The 17447-nt window shown below is 35.0% G+C and overlaps 4 protein-coding genes across 6 annotated transcripts; 1 reads left to right on the top strand and 3 right to left on the bottom strand.

Annotated features, from left to right (window-relative positions):
* Positions 1 to 376: 376 nt before the first annotated feature.
* Muskelin (muskelin 1) lies at positions 377 to 4865 on the bottom strand. Its single transcript, XM_076387251.1, has 12 exons — positions 4762 to 4865; positions 4471 to 4540; positions 4170 to 4312; positions 3896 to 4100; positions 3592 to 3784; positions 3275 to 3510; positions 2932 to 3212; positions 2695 to 2869; positions 2421 to 2624; positions 2158 to 2349; positions 1843 to 2085; positions 377 to 1761 (listed from the first exon to the last, which is right to left on the bottom strand). Exons 1-12 carry the CDS (start codon positions 4848 to 4850, stop codon positions 1522 to 1524), a joined length of 2271 nt encoding a protein of 756 aa, XP_076243366.1. The 5' UTR covers positions 4851 to 4865; the 3' UTR covers positions 377 to 1521.
* Positions 4866 to 5794: 929 nt separating this feature from the next.
* Positions 5795 to 9728, bottom strand: LOC143184885 (ubiquitin-protein ligase E3C). Of its 3 annotated transcripts, none has more exons than XM_076387444.1 (6): positions 9466 to 9728; positions 9316 to 9387; positions 8786 to 9247; positions 8164 to 8696; positions 6036 to 8083; positions 5795 to 5962 (listed from the first exon to the last, which is right to left on the bottom strand). In XM_076387444.1, the coding sequence occupies exons 2-6, from the start codon at positions 9324 to 9326 to the stop codon at positions 5795 to 5797; spliced, it is 3222 nt and encodes a 1073-aa protein (XP_076243559.1). In that variant the 5' UTR covers positions 9327 to 9387; positions 9466 to 9728. The 3 variants fall into 3 exon arrangements, with proteins under 3 accessions (XP_076243559.1, XP_076243560.1, XP_076243558.1); XM_076387445.1 differs by having other exon boundaries at positions 9329 to 9387; XM_076387443.1 differs by having other exon boundaries at positions 9316 to 9728.
* A 660-nt stretch (positions 9729 to 10388) lies between these two features.
* Positions 10389 to 16574, top strand: LOC143184737 (uncharacterized). Its single transcript, XM_076387187.1, has 4 exons — positions 10389 to 10600; positions 11085 to 11268; positions 11342 to 11535; positions 13465 to 16574. Exons 1-4 carry the CDS (start codon positions 10420 to 10422, stop codon positions 16458 to 16460), a joined length of 3555 nt encoding a protein of 1184 aa, XP_076243302.1. The 5' UTR covers positions 10389 to 10419; the 3' UTR covers positions 16461 to 16574.
* Positions 11473 to 12928, bottom strand: LOC143184736 (carbohydrate sulfotransferase 9). The gene is made up of 4 exons (XM_076387186.1): positions 12896 to 12928; positions 12517 to 12836; positions 12268 to 12454; positions 11473 to 12194 (listed from the first exon to the last, which is right to left on the bottom strand). The coding sequence occupies exons 1-4, from the start codon at positions 12911 to 12913 to the stop codon at positions 11682 to 11684; spliced, it is 1038 nt and encodes a 345-aa protein (XP_076243301.1). The 5' UTR covers positions 12914 to 12928; the 3' UTR covers positions 11473 to 11681.
* Positions 16575 to 17447: the final 873 nt, after the last annotated feature.

The following is a 17447-nucleotide window of genomic DNA, read 5'->3' as shown; positions in this document are numbered from 1 at the left end:
TCACTTCGTTCTTTTTACAATCGTTTCGCCTATGCCCTATCTTATAACCGAATTGTACAATCTCTTCGTCGTTCCTCGTTAAAGTCGCTCTATTTTTGAAGGTATATACAAAGAATACAATCTGAATACTCTTTCATACGCCTCAGTCCCTTGGCGATAATTACATGCTTATCGCTATCACCTTGCGATTATTTACAAACGAATAAACCATATAAAGCAATGCAGTATGTACAATATGTTCCGTAATGCGCGAGAATGTGCACGTGTCATCGAGTAACGCTTATAGTACATAGAAGTTAACAATAAAATAATTAGTAGCTTTAGCTATCGGTTCTTATAGTTATAGAATATATATACAGGATGGTGAAAACAAAGCTCGCGTAACAAGTTACTATTTTTTTGTGTACAAAGTTCTATATCGTAAGCAAAAGTTGTGTATCACGGTAATGAAATATATCTTAAATAGAGATACATGATTATATAACGTAACTTCTAAAATATATCGAGGGGGAAAGTATATGCACGTGTATATACATTTGTCATTTTATAGCGAGTTCGACTGAGGAAGATTAAACATAATTTTGAGTTATCGCCGTGTGTACATTTACGATTGCGTAGTATTTCTTTGTTATGATGACACCCATCAAGAGGCATTCATGGTAGACTTGCATCGTGGATACGAAACAGCGTCGCTAAATGATCTAACTATTCAGGAAAACGTACAAAGGATGCTGGCGCAACCGTGAACTGTATAAAATAGTTGAAATAGTGAACAGAGCGAAGCTAGCAAAATAGAAGAATATACAATCTCTATCGCATATCCGTCACATTCATCGACTCATTCTCACCGGTATAACTTTGACGAGTTTTCGTTTTGCAAAAGACTGTTCGAAAGCCTTCTGTCAATATACATGCATCAAACGAAAAAAATCTCTTAAAAAATAGTCCCTTTGTAGTCGTCATCTTTCTTTCTCCAAAACAGTAATACAAATTTATATATGTACTCTAGCTTTTCTTCTTATTTTTCTTTCAAATAAAAAGACAGTTGTAGCGATATATAACAGCACTTGGCATGAGTAAGCAAACTATCTCTTAGCAGCAAACTACGAAATAAAATGTATAAATTTAAAGAATCTAGGAAACAAAAACTCAATATGACCGTACAATGTACACGTTTATCTATCGCGCTAACTTTTTATCTAAGTGTATCACAATGAAGTTATATATTAGTATTATTTTTCTTTTTACACGCTAGCTATTTGCAAAGGAAATTAAATTGTATATATATATATATACATATATATATATGTATATATGTATGTCTCTCTGTGTGTAAATCCTCCTGCTTCTTTTAAAACGATACAAACAATTACGCTATATAAAAATAACATTTCCCCTTTTAAAGATAAAATCACATTTTCAATGTTATAGTAAATATCTTCTGCAACAAAAGAAAAGAAAATCAATCTCTTCGTTTCGTAGCTGCAGGCATTACTTTATCGTGTTCTAGTCGATGTCAGATCATAAAGGTAAAAGATCGATCAAGTTAGCGCGCGGTTGCGTCAATGATTCAGGAAAGAATTCCGTCAGCTTATCGTACAACTCAGTTCTCAGGGTGTGAATATCGCGGATGGTTGGATAGTATAACGACGTGCTCGTATTAACTAAATTTCCTAAAACGCCCTCCGAATCGTTCGAATTCGTGGATTCTCCTAATAACGAGTTTTGTTCTCTGAATAGAATAGACGTTAACAATTGAAACTGTAACGAAGAAATGCATAAAGTTCAAAATGCAAAATCAATAAAATGTAGTCACCCGTTACTGATAAAAGATATCAATACCTCTTTCGTCTGTTCCGCATCGTTATGATCGATAATCTCCGACACTTTGGTCTGTAAATATTCAAGTGCTTCGACGCTGTCGTTCAATGCCAGCTCTTCGAACTTGTGCTTCCTTATAAGTAACTTGCACCTTTTTAGAACCTGTTCGTGAGAGGGTCTGCATAATTTCAGTTGCCAGAAATCATCTAGTCGTAAATTTGGAAGACAGGATCTTCCAGGATTTCCTCCAAACAGAAAGTGAACCTAAAAAGATAACGCAATTATTAAAAAATACATACTAATAGGGAAGTTTCTCATAAAAAATACTCGACAAACCTTTTTCACGTGATCATAGACTAATTGATGAGCGAATCGTGGACATGGTTCGAAGTCTTGCATTTTGCTCCAATATTTTTGTCCACCGTTCTCATTTCGATAAATGCAAGACCACTTGTTCTTCTTAATATTATAAACCCAGAAAGAGTTTTGCACGTTGTCGTCTCTTTTATCTTTATTCTTACTTAAACCCTGAACAGAAAGTTTTATGCATCGACTATTGCTATAATTATTTTCAATAATTAAAATTCTGGAATACAAACCGATAAAACATAAATTTCCCCTAAATCAGGATCAATAGTCGTTTTCTGAGTAAACCCAGGCGCCGGAATGTGGCTTGAGTCTTTTGTACCAAGATCATTAAAGTTTATGTGCTCCACTTGATTTGTATCGACTTCATATGTGAAAAAGTCGCTCAGATATTCTTTGCCTCTTTGACCAGCAAAAATGTATAGCTTTCTTGAGCCCTACGAAAGAGAAACATAATTGTAACGTAAACACTGAAAGATGATTATGCAATTATTTCAATTTATCTACCGGATGGAAAAGCATAGAATGGCCAGCCCTGGATTTAATAATTGGAATGTTAGGAGCACTTGGTCTTGCAATGTCACAGGCAAGTCTAGTCCAGGTACCAGTTGGTACATGATAGGAATAGAGTCCAGAAAAGATAGGTTCCGTCGAACTTGGTATCAAGCCGTGCTCATCAGAACTGTAAACGAAGTACACGTTTTAGGACGCTATTCGCTACAAGCATTGCACTGTTGCACTTACTTTGTCAGAGGAACAAGAATTCTGCCGCCAAAAATATAAATTGTTCGTTTTTCGACATCCATAGACATTTGATGATCGAAAATTAATCGAGGTCCTCCTACTGCTCCTGTGTCTTCCGAAATTTGGGTCCATTTGTTCGATTCGATATCATAAACAAAAAAATCGCTTTTTAAATTTCTGGGAATTCTATACTGTGTATCCAGATATCTGCCCAGAGTGAAAAGCTGTCGACGTTCTGGATCGAGGCACATTTTGTGGCAAGATCTTGCGCTTGGGCCACCCTGCAATGAGAATCCAATTGAATCCTCTATCTAATTATAGTCATTCTTCTTCGATTACTTACCACAGTTTCTGTATCTTTGCATATAACAGTCCACTTGTTAGTAGATATATTGTATGACCATAAGTCTGCAAGATCTTGATTTCCATCCCAACCTCCAAAAAGATAAAGAAGTTCCGCAGTCGGGTCGAGCACCATTTGATGACCCCCCCTCATTCCAGGTTTAGGTTCATTAGTCGTCAATTTAGTCCAGACAGCTCTATAAGTTTGAGCATTGATATAGTCGTTTAAAAGACCCACTGCAATATTAGATCAGTTTTTTTAGGATTTCGTTAATCTGTTGTACAGAATCAAATTGAAAAAATAGAAAAAAAACCCACTCATTACGGCGTTACTTATAAAACGTTCAGCTTGTAAATGATCGCCCTTTGTTACCAACAAATCATACAATCCTGTTAATCTGGGATCTTCTAATGGAACTCCAGTAACCCTTTGCAGAGTTTCTACTATTTCTGGTTGTTCAAGTCTTCTGAAGTGTTTCATGCACAGTCTTATCACTTCTTTCTGACGATACTAAAACATGAAATTAACTATTTTTACAAAAAATAAATAAATAAAATTATTGATTAACTATTTGGCATAAAGACTCATTGCATGCATGAAACTATAAAATACTTTATTTACCGCATTGAACCATTCGATACTGGGTCTGACAATTTTGGAATCATCAGTACCAGTTAATCGTACATGCCAAATACAGAAATTAAAGCCAGGACCCCATGACAGTAACGGAAGAATCTTTATGTATCTAACTGGAAAGTAGTTCTGTTCATTTCCTAGTATATGTTTTACTTCAAATGTTTCTGGTACAGAATCATTCTTTAATCCACTGTAAAAAAAATAATCATAGATTAATTATACACACATAATCTCTAAAAATCATACGTTGTAGATTTACCTTTCTAAAAGTTCCATCATATTTTCTGGTTCCAAGCCACCGTATACTTTGAACTTCTTTATATTGCAGACATGTGTTTTTTCATATTTGCCAAATGTAATTGTCTTCACGATTGCAGGGCATTGCAATTTTAATATAAGATACTGAAATATCAAAATTCAGTTACACCTTTAAAATAAATAAACTGCCCTAATAATACAAAATTTTGAATTTGTTCATTCAAATAAATATAACGACACTTTCCCTTAACGGTTCTTCGATTTTGCAAATGCGTATCATATTATTTTTGAATAATGTTTACCTGTGGATGATTGTCAATATCAGAAGACCAGCGCGACGTTTGATCCGATGGCTTATCTACGAGAATATTTCTAGAACAAGAAAACAAAGCGTTACTTTTAAGTTTCGTACGGAATCCGGCGTGATTGAAACCGTTATTTATTTTATAATTCCGTGTATAAAACGTATGTTCGTTTCATCATAACCGTTTCTGTAGGTTAGAGATTCGTTATCAACTAACAACCGTTTTCGTAGCCTCTAATTGCGAAGTTCTATTTGTAATTAAACAGCTAGGATATTGAAAAATGCTTACTCTGGTACGTAGGACGAAGAAAAGCTGGAGTACTTGTAAATTTTGAACTCCAAAACTTTCTGAAAATCGCTGTTCTCGTTGGACGCCATGTTACACAAATGACATAAGCTTTAACACTAAACGTGTGTGTGCCATTTTCATAGTATGTATGCTTAAGGATGAGCACATGTGAAAACATGACCGGGTGAACGGTGGTGGTGGATAACAATACACGACTTTCGTCACCCGTATTGGCTGTTATAGATTCTAATTCTAACGTATATTCTTAATTTTATATTTTATACGTTAATAAGGAAAGAAAAACGTAACTGTATTATAAGTCGTTCAAATTCGAATAGTATATTTACAACACATACGTCTAACATTTGAGAATTTCACTTTGTGTACACTAATTTAACGAATTCATAAATACATATTTACGTCCTCTATTCTCTCATGTATATTCAAAGTAGACATAGTTGTGTAGACATTTACCACGAATACAAAACATAAAAATATACACAATTTACAGTTATAGGCCAAGGGCAGAAAAGTTACATGGAAAAAAAATATGTCTGTTGTATACACAGATACACGCACGAATTCATGCACGTGTATAAGTTGGTATATACCGAGTAGGATAAACCAATATATTCTTACAAACAAAGTACATTTGTTCCCCATGTCGGTAGTATACTAGTTAAATTAGCCACTCCTGACAATATTACACTTCTGTTGTTTCACCCAACGGAGACTTTCTGAATTTCTTCTGCCCAGCTACACGCTCTAATATCAGTTTATCGGCGGGCGTGAAATTCGCTTCAGAAAACAGCAACATGTTACTCTCGTTTACTAAATAAAAAGATATGGTACATTCAGTGTACTTAGTAAACATCAAAACAATTCAATCGCTCATCTCGTTATTAAAATATGCCAGCTTCCTTTTTTGTTTTCTTAGACACACTTGATCATGCTTGTTCTCATATTATGTACGATATCAGGTATCATTGATTCAACTAAAAGAATTCACTTGAAAGTCAAAAAGTAACAAGGTTTAACTCAATTCGAAACCTGCACCAGCTTGTATCGCGTATAAAAGTTTCTCGCGCAGAGTCTTTTCATCTGGAAACTCTGGAAGCTTCAGCAGATTCATACAGGTACTGGAAGTTGGCAATCGGTCTACGCTGCCAGCGTGTTGAATGCAGAACGGTGGATCAAGTTCCTGAAAAATTAAACGTGTTATTAATTAGATAATCTGAAAGTAAAAAAGAATGAGAATAAACAGCTAAACGAACCTTGAATCCAAGCAGAGGCGGTCGACTGCAGCTCGTCACGAATTTGAGCAATTGTCCTTTTTGCTGGTCGTTGAACTCGCTAACGACTTTCCAGAAGGCAGTGATTGTCGGATGATCGGGAGCATAGCCTCCCGTGTAGATAGTATGCAATTTCAAATCATTTACGTCGACAGGAAGTTGTGCACCCGATATTAAAACTTGCAATTCTTTGTTGTTGAACATCTGAAGCCATTCCAAGGGAATCACGTTACCAATACCTTGCTTGAAAGCGTTACATTGCGCTCTGATCTGCTTGTTCAATTTGTAATCTGCCATTAAGTGGATATACTCGATACGATTGTGATTCGTAACGGGGATACTGGCACCGTTCGGTTTTAATTCGTTGATTCGTCGTTCACCCAATTCATCTGACAATACCGTGAAATCCAGGCCAAGATCTGTAACGTCTCCCTTGTAGCTTTTCAGATACAAAAGATTCCTGTACATGACTGGGTCCAAGGAAGCTAGGTAATGAACATCGACGTCCGATTGACGGCCAATGATTTTCGATAGGAAAAATTCAGCGAAGGGAATCTCGATTAGTAGGTTTTCGTACAGAGCCTTGCCTAGGATTCTACCGATAAAGTAATAATGCTTTGGGAAATCTTCAACTAACAATTGTACTGTAGGATTCGGATATAACATATTGTCCTTAGTGAGTCTGAAAAAGCCTCTGTTAGGGTCGAAGCACGTTTTCAATAGTTCTGATAAAAACTCTCTAAATAGTCCACCACCGTCTACCCCAGCCTCTTCCAGTCCAGCTGTATTGACTAGCTGCACGCGCATTTTTAATCGCAATTTTGGTTCATTTTCTGGTGATAACTTCTCGAATGCATCCTCATAGAGGTAGTTTCTTCTTACAGATATTCGTATCGACGGCCCTTGCAGGAAGTGCGTCAGCTCTCCTTGCTGTTCTGTTTTATCTCTATAAATTAATGATTGAAATACCACTACTCTATCGTTAAAGGGTACAATAAACGGTATCTCGCGAAGAAGAGTCAATGTTCGAATCTCCTTTGCAGACAGAGGAGGCTCTTCTTCCTGTTCTTCTCGTGTAAACGCTCGAAGCCCTTGAAAGGGAACATATCCTCTGAGTCTACGTCTGCGAAATGTGAAGTTTTGAGGTTTATCTATTGGTAACACGATATTCGGAGCAATCCAGTGTCCTTCTGGACAGAATGGCCATCTTAAGTCCCGTACGTGTAGTTGACGTAGCAAAGCAACGGTTACTTTAAACAAGTGAGTCCATGTTTGCGTGTCCTGTTGAGTTTTAATAGAACAGGAAGCTCCCAGAACGGCGTCTTTGTAATCATCTCTTACAGTAAGTCGACTATCTGGAAATACAAGCTCAACCAGGCCTGAACACACACCCTTTAAATGACTGGAAAGCTGTATCAGTTCTGTAGTTGTAAATGGCATTGCTTGTTGCTCGTTAGTACCGGCTGATTGATCAGTCGACTGGATAAAAAATTCTGTATCGTGTAACGTTGCAATAAGTAGACTAAATAATGAACAGAATACAGCTAATAGTGGAACTATTTTTTTCGTGTCTTCATTCGATAATACAATGCCTCGCGATATAATCTGCAGAAGAGGCGTTGCTTCACCAAATAACGTCGTTACGCAGGCTGAAGTGATAGCGTTCCATAAATTCTTTAAAAATATCGGTTTAAAAGCGAGCATGTACAACAATTTGTATTTATGAATGGCAAGTTTGTTAGTCATCAGCAAATGATGGCAGAGTTGGCACAATGGTTGTAATACAGCAGCATCTTTTCTCAGGCTCACTGCTGATAGTATTCTCTGAACGTGTTGCTGTTCATTCAGCATTTCTATACACTGATGTAAAATATCAGCTTGTTCTTGATCAATCATGTTTGCATTAGATTCCGTGTCCGAATCATCATCTTGCTCTATATTTTCTTCGACGGTTAATGGGATTATCGTTGAACTTAGAGACGCAAGAACTTGTAGGTAATTAATAAGAAGATCCTTAGACTTGCATGTTGCTGTAATATAAAACAGATTCCATTAACTTTTGTTTGGTTGCTCTGTTTAGTTAGAACCACATTTGTTTTGTTATACTTACACAATTGATTAGATTCTAGACATAAAATTGAATACAGTAAACTTATGGTAGGCTCTACCTGGATTTTATTGATATAATCAATTAATTGAGCATAAGGGAATTCTTCGAATTCAGACAACGATGGGATAATAAACATTTGAATACGATCAGACATTCTTGGGAATAGTATACTTTTACAAAACTCCTGCAAGACGAGCGTGGAAAAATCATCTTCCTGAGGTAGAAATGAAATTAACTCCAGTGGTCGTTCTATCATGACCATTAAAAATTTCGCATACTGAGTTGGCGCGACATAGATTGGTTCCAACATAGGTGGAATCTTCTTGTCTATCAATTTTCTTAATTGATCAAAATATCTGTGTTTTATCAAATATAGAAATATGTTTTCTAAATGTTTGTAACTATTTTCGCGCAGGATCTTCTCTGTATCTTCTCGACTTGTAAATGTTTCTAAAGTTCTTAATGGTATGGCCAAAGAATAAGGTCCATCTATTAAATTTGTGTTGTGTTCTATACACATACGAAGGATCCATCTGCAAAAATATTTTTTTTTAAATTATAAATAATTCATTTACTATTCTTCAATTTTTAAAATTTTTTTATTCCCATTTTTTGAACTTACCTTAATCTCCACAACCATTCAGGATAATACACACACTTTTGTGTAATTTCTTGTTGATGCTTTAAGAAATGTTGTAGCATCCACACTAATCTATTAGCATCTACATTACAATCATAGAAGAATAATAACTTTCGAAAATATATTATCAGGTCATCTAGATTTAAATTTCCACGACCAGCTATTTGTTGCTCTTCATCAAATTCTTTCCTTTTACTTATTTTGAAATGTTTCCTAACAATAAAGCCACGCACAACTGCCTGAATTTTTAACACGGCATTGCTCCTTTTACGCTGTTGTTCCCTTTTTAAACGTTCTAATTGTGCATGTTGCAACAGAACAGATTTCTCATCCCTCTTGCTAACACCAGCTAAATTCTGTTGAGGTTTACGTCTATAATCTCCTTCGAAACTATACATGATGTATCGACTTCTTTTCAGTAAAACAACATCCCTATGTCTAGCTCTGAAAGTAATATAGTTTTTAATTGTCAGTCAATTAATTCAAAGCAACCAGTGCTCTTAATTACATACCGGATGAACATACCGTGTTTTATGTGACAATAATTTTGAATGCTGATTCACAAGCCTAATATGTATTAAATTCTGCAAACAGTTTACACTGAAGTGTCATATCTTCAGAATCACGATATCTTACGTGTACTTCACTGTTTATTTCCATACCTTTCGGGACTCACGCCATTTCACGCAATTCGAAAAGTAATGGCATCACCAACATTATTTAAAATTTCAATTTCCTTCAATGCAAGGTCTAAAGTTTTTTTTCAACATCAGCAAGGTTAACATTTAGTACAATTACGTTTCCCTTAATTAATGTTTCGATGCCTTTCTCATCGAAGAAAGCATCTCAAATATATCTACGGTACGTAGTTTATTTCCTAAGGTATGTCAGCAAAATACAACTGGTTGTAACACTAGATCGTACGTATACGTCCAGTCATCAAATGCTCGCCATATTTTATTTCACAGTCATATTAAGTGTACATGCGTGTGAGTACATAGGTGTGTAATAATTCCATGTGTTTGTGTATAATTATCTTTTTCTTTTTTAAAGGGCAGAAAAAATCTTACACTAATCTGCGTCGGTATTAAAAGAATTAAAATACAATTTTAATTTTGGAGGTTTTTATTTCATTTGAATTTTAATTATAATCAAACAATAATACTAATTTATATTTTACAAATGTTATGAAATACTTCGCTTACAAGCAACACGCGATTAATCGTATAAAAAAATTTGAGGGTAGCATAAAAAATGAATTAAATGAATCGTCAAAACAAACTAATATTTTATGCGAGCCACAAGAATGATTTAGAAATAGGTAAAGTATTTTCAATTGGAACGTATAATTTGAAATTGAAAATTCGGATTAGGGATTGGTTGTATTTGGTGTTCGCGACGGTAATCGCGATCGTGAGATTTTTTTTGTAAGTTATTGAGCTATTTAGTTTTCGAAAGAATGGAATTCTTATTTATTGGTTGATCACATTATATATTTGATAGAAAAATGGGTAAATGAGATTTCTGTTGAGAAATACTATAGAGGAAAAGAATGGGAAACAGACGAATGATTTTGGAACGCGTTCTTTAGTCTATTGTGTAAAATTAAATCAAGAATGGCCGGGAAGATGGCGGCGGCAGAGTTAAAACACGATGATGTATCGTGCTACGAAACTGTGAAAAGAAATGCATCCACAATAACATTGCACAGGGAAATAGAATGTTACCGGTTCCGATTATTAGACTTCATTTATTACTTGATCTCTGTCAGTTTTTTTTTCATCGATATAGCAACAGGTGAACAAAGAATAAAAGTATACTATGTATTTTTTGTACCGCGCTAAAAAACATTTATGATATATAACGAGAAAATTGATCAAATCGTACTGGAGTGAATATAAAAAATGGTGATAAGTTTACAGACTTATAGTTCGTCTACTATAAAAAGTGAAATATAAATATTTTTACAACTTTTTACACATTGTTTATGTTTATACATGTTTTTCTTGTATTGTGATGACAGTTAAAAAAAAAAAAGATTTACTCATTATTTCTCTATGATTCTAATGTGTCTAGTGTAGTATATAATAAATAAAGTTTTATTAAATGATATCCTCTAAGATTACATGATATAACTTAAGTTATAGCTATAAACTTTTTACATGAATTATAAGTATTGTAAGATGAGGCCATAATTTAAAAAATGTTTGAGAATATTGTACATGATGCACATATTTAAGAATTGTATGAATATTATGCAATGTTTTCCTTTTGTTTTTAGATAGTATCGTGTTTATACAATATTTTTTACAAGGCCAATTTGTTTGGGGATGCTTTGCTTTGAGTTTCACAGTTATACCAGCAGCTATTATTCAAACATTTAGTTTGAGATGGTATTACAGCGATGGTTCTGTTAAAACTATCCACTGGTTGTTACATTTTCTCTTCTTGGGTGTAATACACAGGTACTATTTTTTTTTCTGTTAGTTAAGAGTTAGTCCTTTCATTTTGTCTGAGGGAAGATAATTTTATTTTTAGGTATTTCATTTTACTTTGTGCTACAGTATATTCACTACGTAATAAACGTTTTGTGAAGGATAAAGATTGGGTATGTAGACAGGAAAGTGATATATGTATGTTGCAATTATTTGAATCATTCATGGGAGCTGCTCCACAGTTAATATTGCAGCTATATGTAATGGCAGTATTACGTCATACACCATTATGGACAAGTAAGAACAATTAAAATAGTTATTATCCATAAGAAATATGGAAGTAGTTCATTTCATGATAGGAATTATTATTACTCAAGTTTGAGATTAAATGCATTTGGTATCACATTTTTGTTTCTGTTGTTGATGAAAAGTATCTTAAAATATTATATTGGTAAATAAGAAAAAAGTTTAAAATCAGTTTCATAAACTTTGTTAATTCCATCGAGTATAGATCTAGGAACATCTTGCATATACTCCTTAACTAAAGCTGCAGTTGTTACTCCACGTGGGTTTATGTTTTTTAAATCATTCTTTTCATATAAATATTCATTTAAACCTAGCTCTTGTATTAGGAACTTCTGATCTCTGTCAAACGTATCAAATTTCAGAATGTAATTGTACTTAATCAAGCAGGGTTCACATGTATCAACAAATGGTGCCCAGTGTTCATCAAAGTATTTTTCTTCAATTATAAAACGAAGAAATTCTGTAAAAGTAGGCTCTAGTTTGGTTTCATTTGGTTTTCTAAATCTATGATATTTGTGTGTAATATGACGTCCAAATCTTTTATAGTAGTAATCTCTTCCTTCTATATGTTCCAACTTGTCTCTATACGCAGATACGAGACGTTCAAATGGATGACGAACAATCAGGAACTTTTTTGTTCTGTTTAACTTCTGCAAGAAAAAAATTTTTTGTAATTCTTCTTAATACTTCCATCATCTCTGGATTACAGATATTATTACAGACTTGGTATGCTTTCTTCATGTCTCGATCGCGTGGAAATGCCTTCCTAACAATGGTATTAATTTGTAAAATATTTCTGCGAATCAGTTCCATAGCTGTTTCTGTTAGAACACCTCCAAGAGTAGCAAAGTGCTTCATCCAAGTAGAACTTGCTGCTTTGTATATAGGACACCATGATATTCCATGTGTTCTGCACAGTATAAATTTTAATTGGTATTTAAAAGAAATAAAATAGACCACTTCTGTACTTACATATCAATGACCATGTTTGATAATACATTGTCTAAATTTGAGTCTTTTCTACTAATAGTTTTACAGTATTCTTCTAATTCATTCTTTCTAGTATTTAATTGAGTCCTTATGTTTGTCATTTCTTGCATTGACAAGACAGATAAATTAAATTTATTACTAATTCCATTGTTATGCTTAGAATTTTCATTATCTATATAATTTGCAGTCTTGATATATTCACTTCTATGTGAACATGAATTGTATAAGAAATTTAGTAAGAATATAATTGACATAAATACAATAATAACTAAAGTAATCAATTTCACTAATGTAAGTTGTCTCTGTAAGAAGAAAATTATTTTAACAATTGAATTTTATTACATAGAATATGAATACTTACATGTATTCCTGTGAACATGTTATCAGAAACATGAAAATACTTTTCTTTTAATGAGTATAAATTTGCTATTATTTATTCCATAAGCTTTTCCAAATTTATCATCAGCATTTTATACTGTTTATAAATAAATTACACAGCATGTTTCAAAAAGATGAGGATTTGTCCCAGAGGCAACGCAGTTTGGAGTATGTGAGAGAAAACTATAGTTGAGAGGCTACATATTTTTACTTCCTTTGACCCGCCCCCATAGATAACAGAGACAAGAATATCATTGTCAGTCTTCTGTCTTCCTACAGATGGTATTGCTGTTAAGTTGAAACTGGTTAGGTGCTCAGTTGGGGAAGTTCACAGCACTGTAACTTTAAAAATAATGTTGCCTTCCCTTGGTAGGATGGGTGTTTGCCACCCACTAGATGCTAAAAATAAAGTGACATTCAACTGTCACTATTAGCAGTTAAAAAAATTTAAAGAAGTAGTCAGTCTTTTTTTATGCCTCACAGAAATATGCACAAAAAATTTAATAAAAAATCAATCTTATTTAATTTCTTTTTAATTGGATAATTCAACAGGTTTATCCGCCATAGTGTCCTTTTGCTCTTTGAGCTGGGCTATAGGTACATACACAAAAGCAATGCACAAAATAAATACTGGTCATAATGAAGCAGCATGGGTAGCACTAACTCTTCAGGGTCTTTGGCGTGCTGGAATGCTAATATCCAGAATAGCTGTTTTAGTTTTGACAGCTATCTGTTTGCAGGAATGGTTTTTATTGTTTCTTGGTAAGTGTATGCAACTAACACACAGATGGCTCAAAATAGATTTATGTCTTTCACACAGTACGCATTCCTCTCCAAATGTTACAGGACTCCATTGGCTATTTATGACCATTTGGGTAATTCTACAAAACACAGACTTCTGTCCCACAATGTGGGAAGAGCGTATTTATAATTGTATGATAGGATTAATTTATTGCTTTGACTTCTTCAATTTGCGCGTTGGCAGATCTCGGTACAGAGTACTCATCTTTTACACTGTCCTTGTGACAGAAAACATAGTATTTTTAGTCATTTACATATTATGTTTCAAAGACACGATCAAGACTGAGGAAATAACAATAGTGACGTGTCTCATAATTGGAGGGATGATGATCGGCTTGTCGAGTATGTCGTTCTATTATGGCAAATTTCATCCGTCAAAAATCGCTGGAGGAACACCTAAGGACACCAACAAGAGGTCCGAGATGGTAGTAACCAACCAAGTTGTCACTCCCAGATCTTTTAAGCAGTATTATCCCAATTCTCCACGTTCCGTCGACCATTCTCAGGTCTCTGTATCTGAGGAAGTCACAACAGATAAACAATTATTGTTAACGAACATCGTACAAAACACCGAATGCACCGAGAACGGTATCGTCAATCAAAGCTGCAAAATCGAAAACGAATCGAAGACTGCCATTGGCGTTGCGCCGGAGAGCGAGTCGGCGCACAACGTTTCTAAAGACGAAAGCACCTCGTCAAACGTATTGTCGAAGAACCCACTGCCCACGTCGGATGCTGTCCATGAATATCTTGAAATACAAAACGATTGCAATGAGGCTACCGAGAAAGACATTCACCGTCAGAAGCGTAGAGGTATCTGCCTGTCGACTACGCAAGTCTTAGACATAGACAAAGATGTTTCCACGAAAGATTCGAATGCTTGTCTTCCATCACAGAAGAGGAGAGGCATATGCTTCTCGAATCAACTCATTCTCGAAATGGAAAAAGATGTAGATGAAAAGGTAACGATTGATAAAGAACTGGTACCAGATTCCAGCGCGAAACGCGAGAAATTGGAAGAGTGTCCTCTCAGCAAAGTTTGTGACGAATTAAATGGTATCACAGCTTTGCGGGATAGATTAAACACTCCAACGATGTTCAATGATAGCTGCGAAAAGATTACTGAAACAGAAAAATTAACGAAAGAATTGCAGCAAAGGGACGAAACGATGAGTTGTGTCACATCGATACATGATTATGAGAACGTCTGTCCCCTTGGTGTTGCTAGACCACCCTGGTGTATCCGCAGCTGGAAAGGATACACAGACATAGAGACCTACATACACGATGACAGTGTCGTCAGAGACAGGAGGAGGGATACTTTAACGAGCACAACAACTGGGACGACTTACAGTTCGGAGTTCTCCGACACTACGTGCGCTAGCTCGCTGCTGAGAGGAATTCTGAAGCAGGATGACTACCTCGATACGCTTACCTACGATCTGATCGATTCTCAGGAACTAAGGGCGCTGTACAGCGAGGATGTGACCCTGAAAAGGAGCTCTGACGTGGATGAACAGAATGCCACGCTTTATATAGCGAAACCAGTGGTAATAGACGACAAAGGCGGAATGTTTGCATTGGATACCATTTTAGAGGAGCATGACGAAGTTTCCACTGAGGTTTCTTCTGAGGAAAAGTTCGAATATACTCGACCAGGCTGCGATTCTGTTAGTACTCTAGTGAGCACGATAGATCAAATTAGGAAATACACGGCTGATAGTTCGCCGAGACACGTCTACCACACTACGGGCACTCAGTGGGAAGATTTCGACCCCAAGGACTTGATAAAGCGAGCGCAATTTACGAAGGCATTGTTCAAGAATGATCTCAGAAACCCTGCTACCTATAACAGGAATTGCATTAATCGTTTGGATGACACGGAATCGATCGTCCGTGGGAAATGCGAAATAGATGCGATTAGGGACTTGGTGAGATATTACACGATAGAGTCGATTAAGAAGACACCATTGATAGATGCAATACTCTCTGATTCTCCCATTTTGGGGAGCAAGGGGAAGCTGCAGAAACAAGTCTCTATCGCGTATGAGAAAGACAAGTCCGACTCAAAGGAGAACGACTTGTATGTCGAGATGAGTCCTTTAGTACCTGTTGAAAACGTTAAAGTTGTACATAATAATTTATCAGATCCTGTATCTCCTAAAGTCACAGATGCTGAGTCTGTGGACGTGAATAGTAAATGTAAAGACAATATCACTCCAAATGTTTCAGCGACGCAACCAGTGAATTCGAATGCCAGCGATGGAAAGAAAACAGAATCAGTATGCGATGGTAAACGTAAGAAAGCGATCAATTATTCAAAACGAAAGTTTTCTTTGTTAAAGGAAAAGTTCGAGTCTAAGTCCCAGCTGGTTTATGTTGTTACGCCAAACAACGTAATTAAAATAGGACAATCAGCTGTTTCTCCAGATCCAGATGCATCGAAGCGAAATGTTTCAGTTATTTTAAAAAAGGCGTCGGATCTTTCTGTTAGACATGATAAAGAGAATTTAGCTCCCGTAGCATCGTCTAACGTTAACTGTGCAAAAACTGTTCCGAACGATAGATCTCAAGTGAATCGAGAGAAATCTGATTCGATTTACGAGAACGATAAAACTCTGTGCAATACTGGTTTAAATTTGAAGGAGAGAAGGCACATATTTTTGGAACAGGTTCTATCGCCTCCAAAGCTATTGACCTGGAACAAACGAAAATCTTTTGCTGGGTCTGCCGTAAAAAAGTCGTAATCAAATACTCTAGAATACTTAGTTCTTAATCTGCTCGATGTACTTACTCATTCCTTTAGGAATATTTTCTACAAGAGTGATATTTAGATTTAGTTTACGATATTGAAGTCTTCCTGTATTTATTTCGTTGCAATATTTGAAACGAATGATATTTTTATAGAGTGAGAGATGACGAGCAATCGGGAGGAGTGCTATTTCTATACATAAGAAAAGAGAATTGTATTATGTACCGTATCCATTTTATTAAGTATGTAAATCAAATTACATCGTTGCCAAGTATGATATTACATTATACAGTATCATAGATATGTAATAATTATACATATGAAAATTATTTTTATATACAACAATGTTATATATAATAAAAGACTTTTTACATAATGATATATACTCTATCATGGCACCAGAAAATTACATGTGATGGTTACACGCAGAGAAACTACGAGTAAATGAGTATGATAGATGTTAGTATCTAAAAAAGTTTCCTAAAAATAGGGCAGTTATGATAAGAGAAAAAATAGTGCTATTTTTATTAAAACGTGGCATTCGAGATACACCTATTTACCTAAAACAGCTAATGCATTCGTGATGTAACTTTTCAACATAATCTTTTTTCAGTGCATTTTTTACTATACTATAAAATGTATAGTTCGTTCTTTTTTTAATTAGTAATACATCTTTTTTCTTTCTAATTATACATTGTCAGTTACATTTTTCATGGAAGTGATTGCATCATCAGATGATCAATTCAACAAAGAAATACTGAACAAGGTAAAGTGTATATTAAAGACAATATACTGGCAGTGTACACAATTATATGCATGAAAGACTAGAAGAAACTTTAACCATAAACTTACGTGAAGAATTTAAAAAATGTATGAAATTATAAAACTAGTCAGTCTTTCTTGTTGAAACTTGATTGCATATTTAACATTTTTTTCGTTACAGCAGTAGAATCAATTTTAAGTACACGTATACGCATCATTA

This window comes from Calliopsis andreniformis, chromosome 10 (assembly GCF_051401765.1).
Source record: "Calliopsis andreniformis isolate RMS-2024a chromosome 10, iyCalAndr_principal, whole genome shotgun sequence".
Lineage (NCBI taxonomy): Eukaryota > Metazoa > Arthropoda > Insecta > Hymenoptera > Andrenidae > Calliopsis > Calliopsis andreniformis.
The sequence above is the reverse complement of the archived record's forward strand: the minus strand, read 5'-3'. Positions and strand labels throughout refer to the sequence as shown.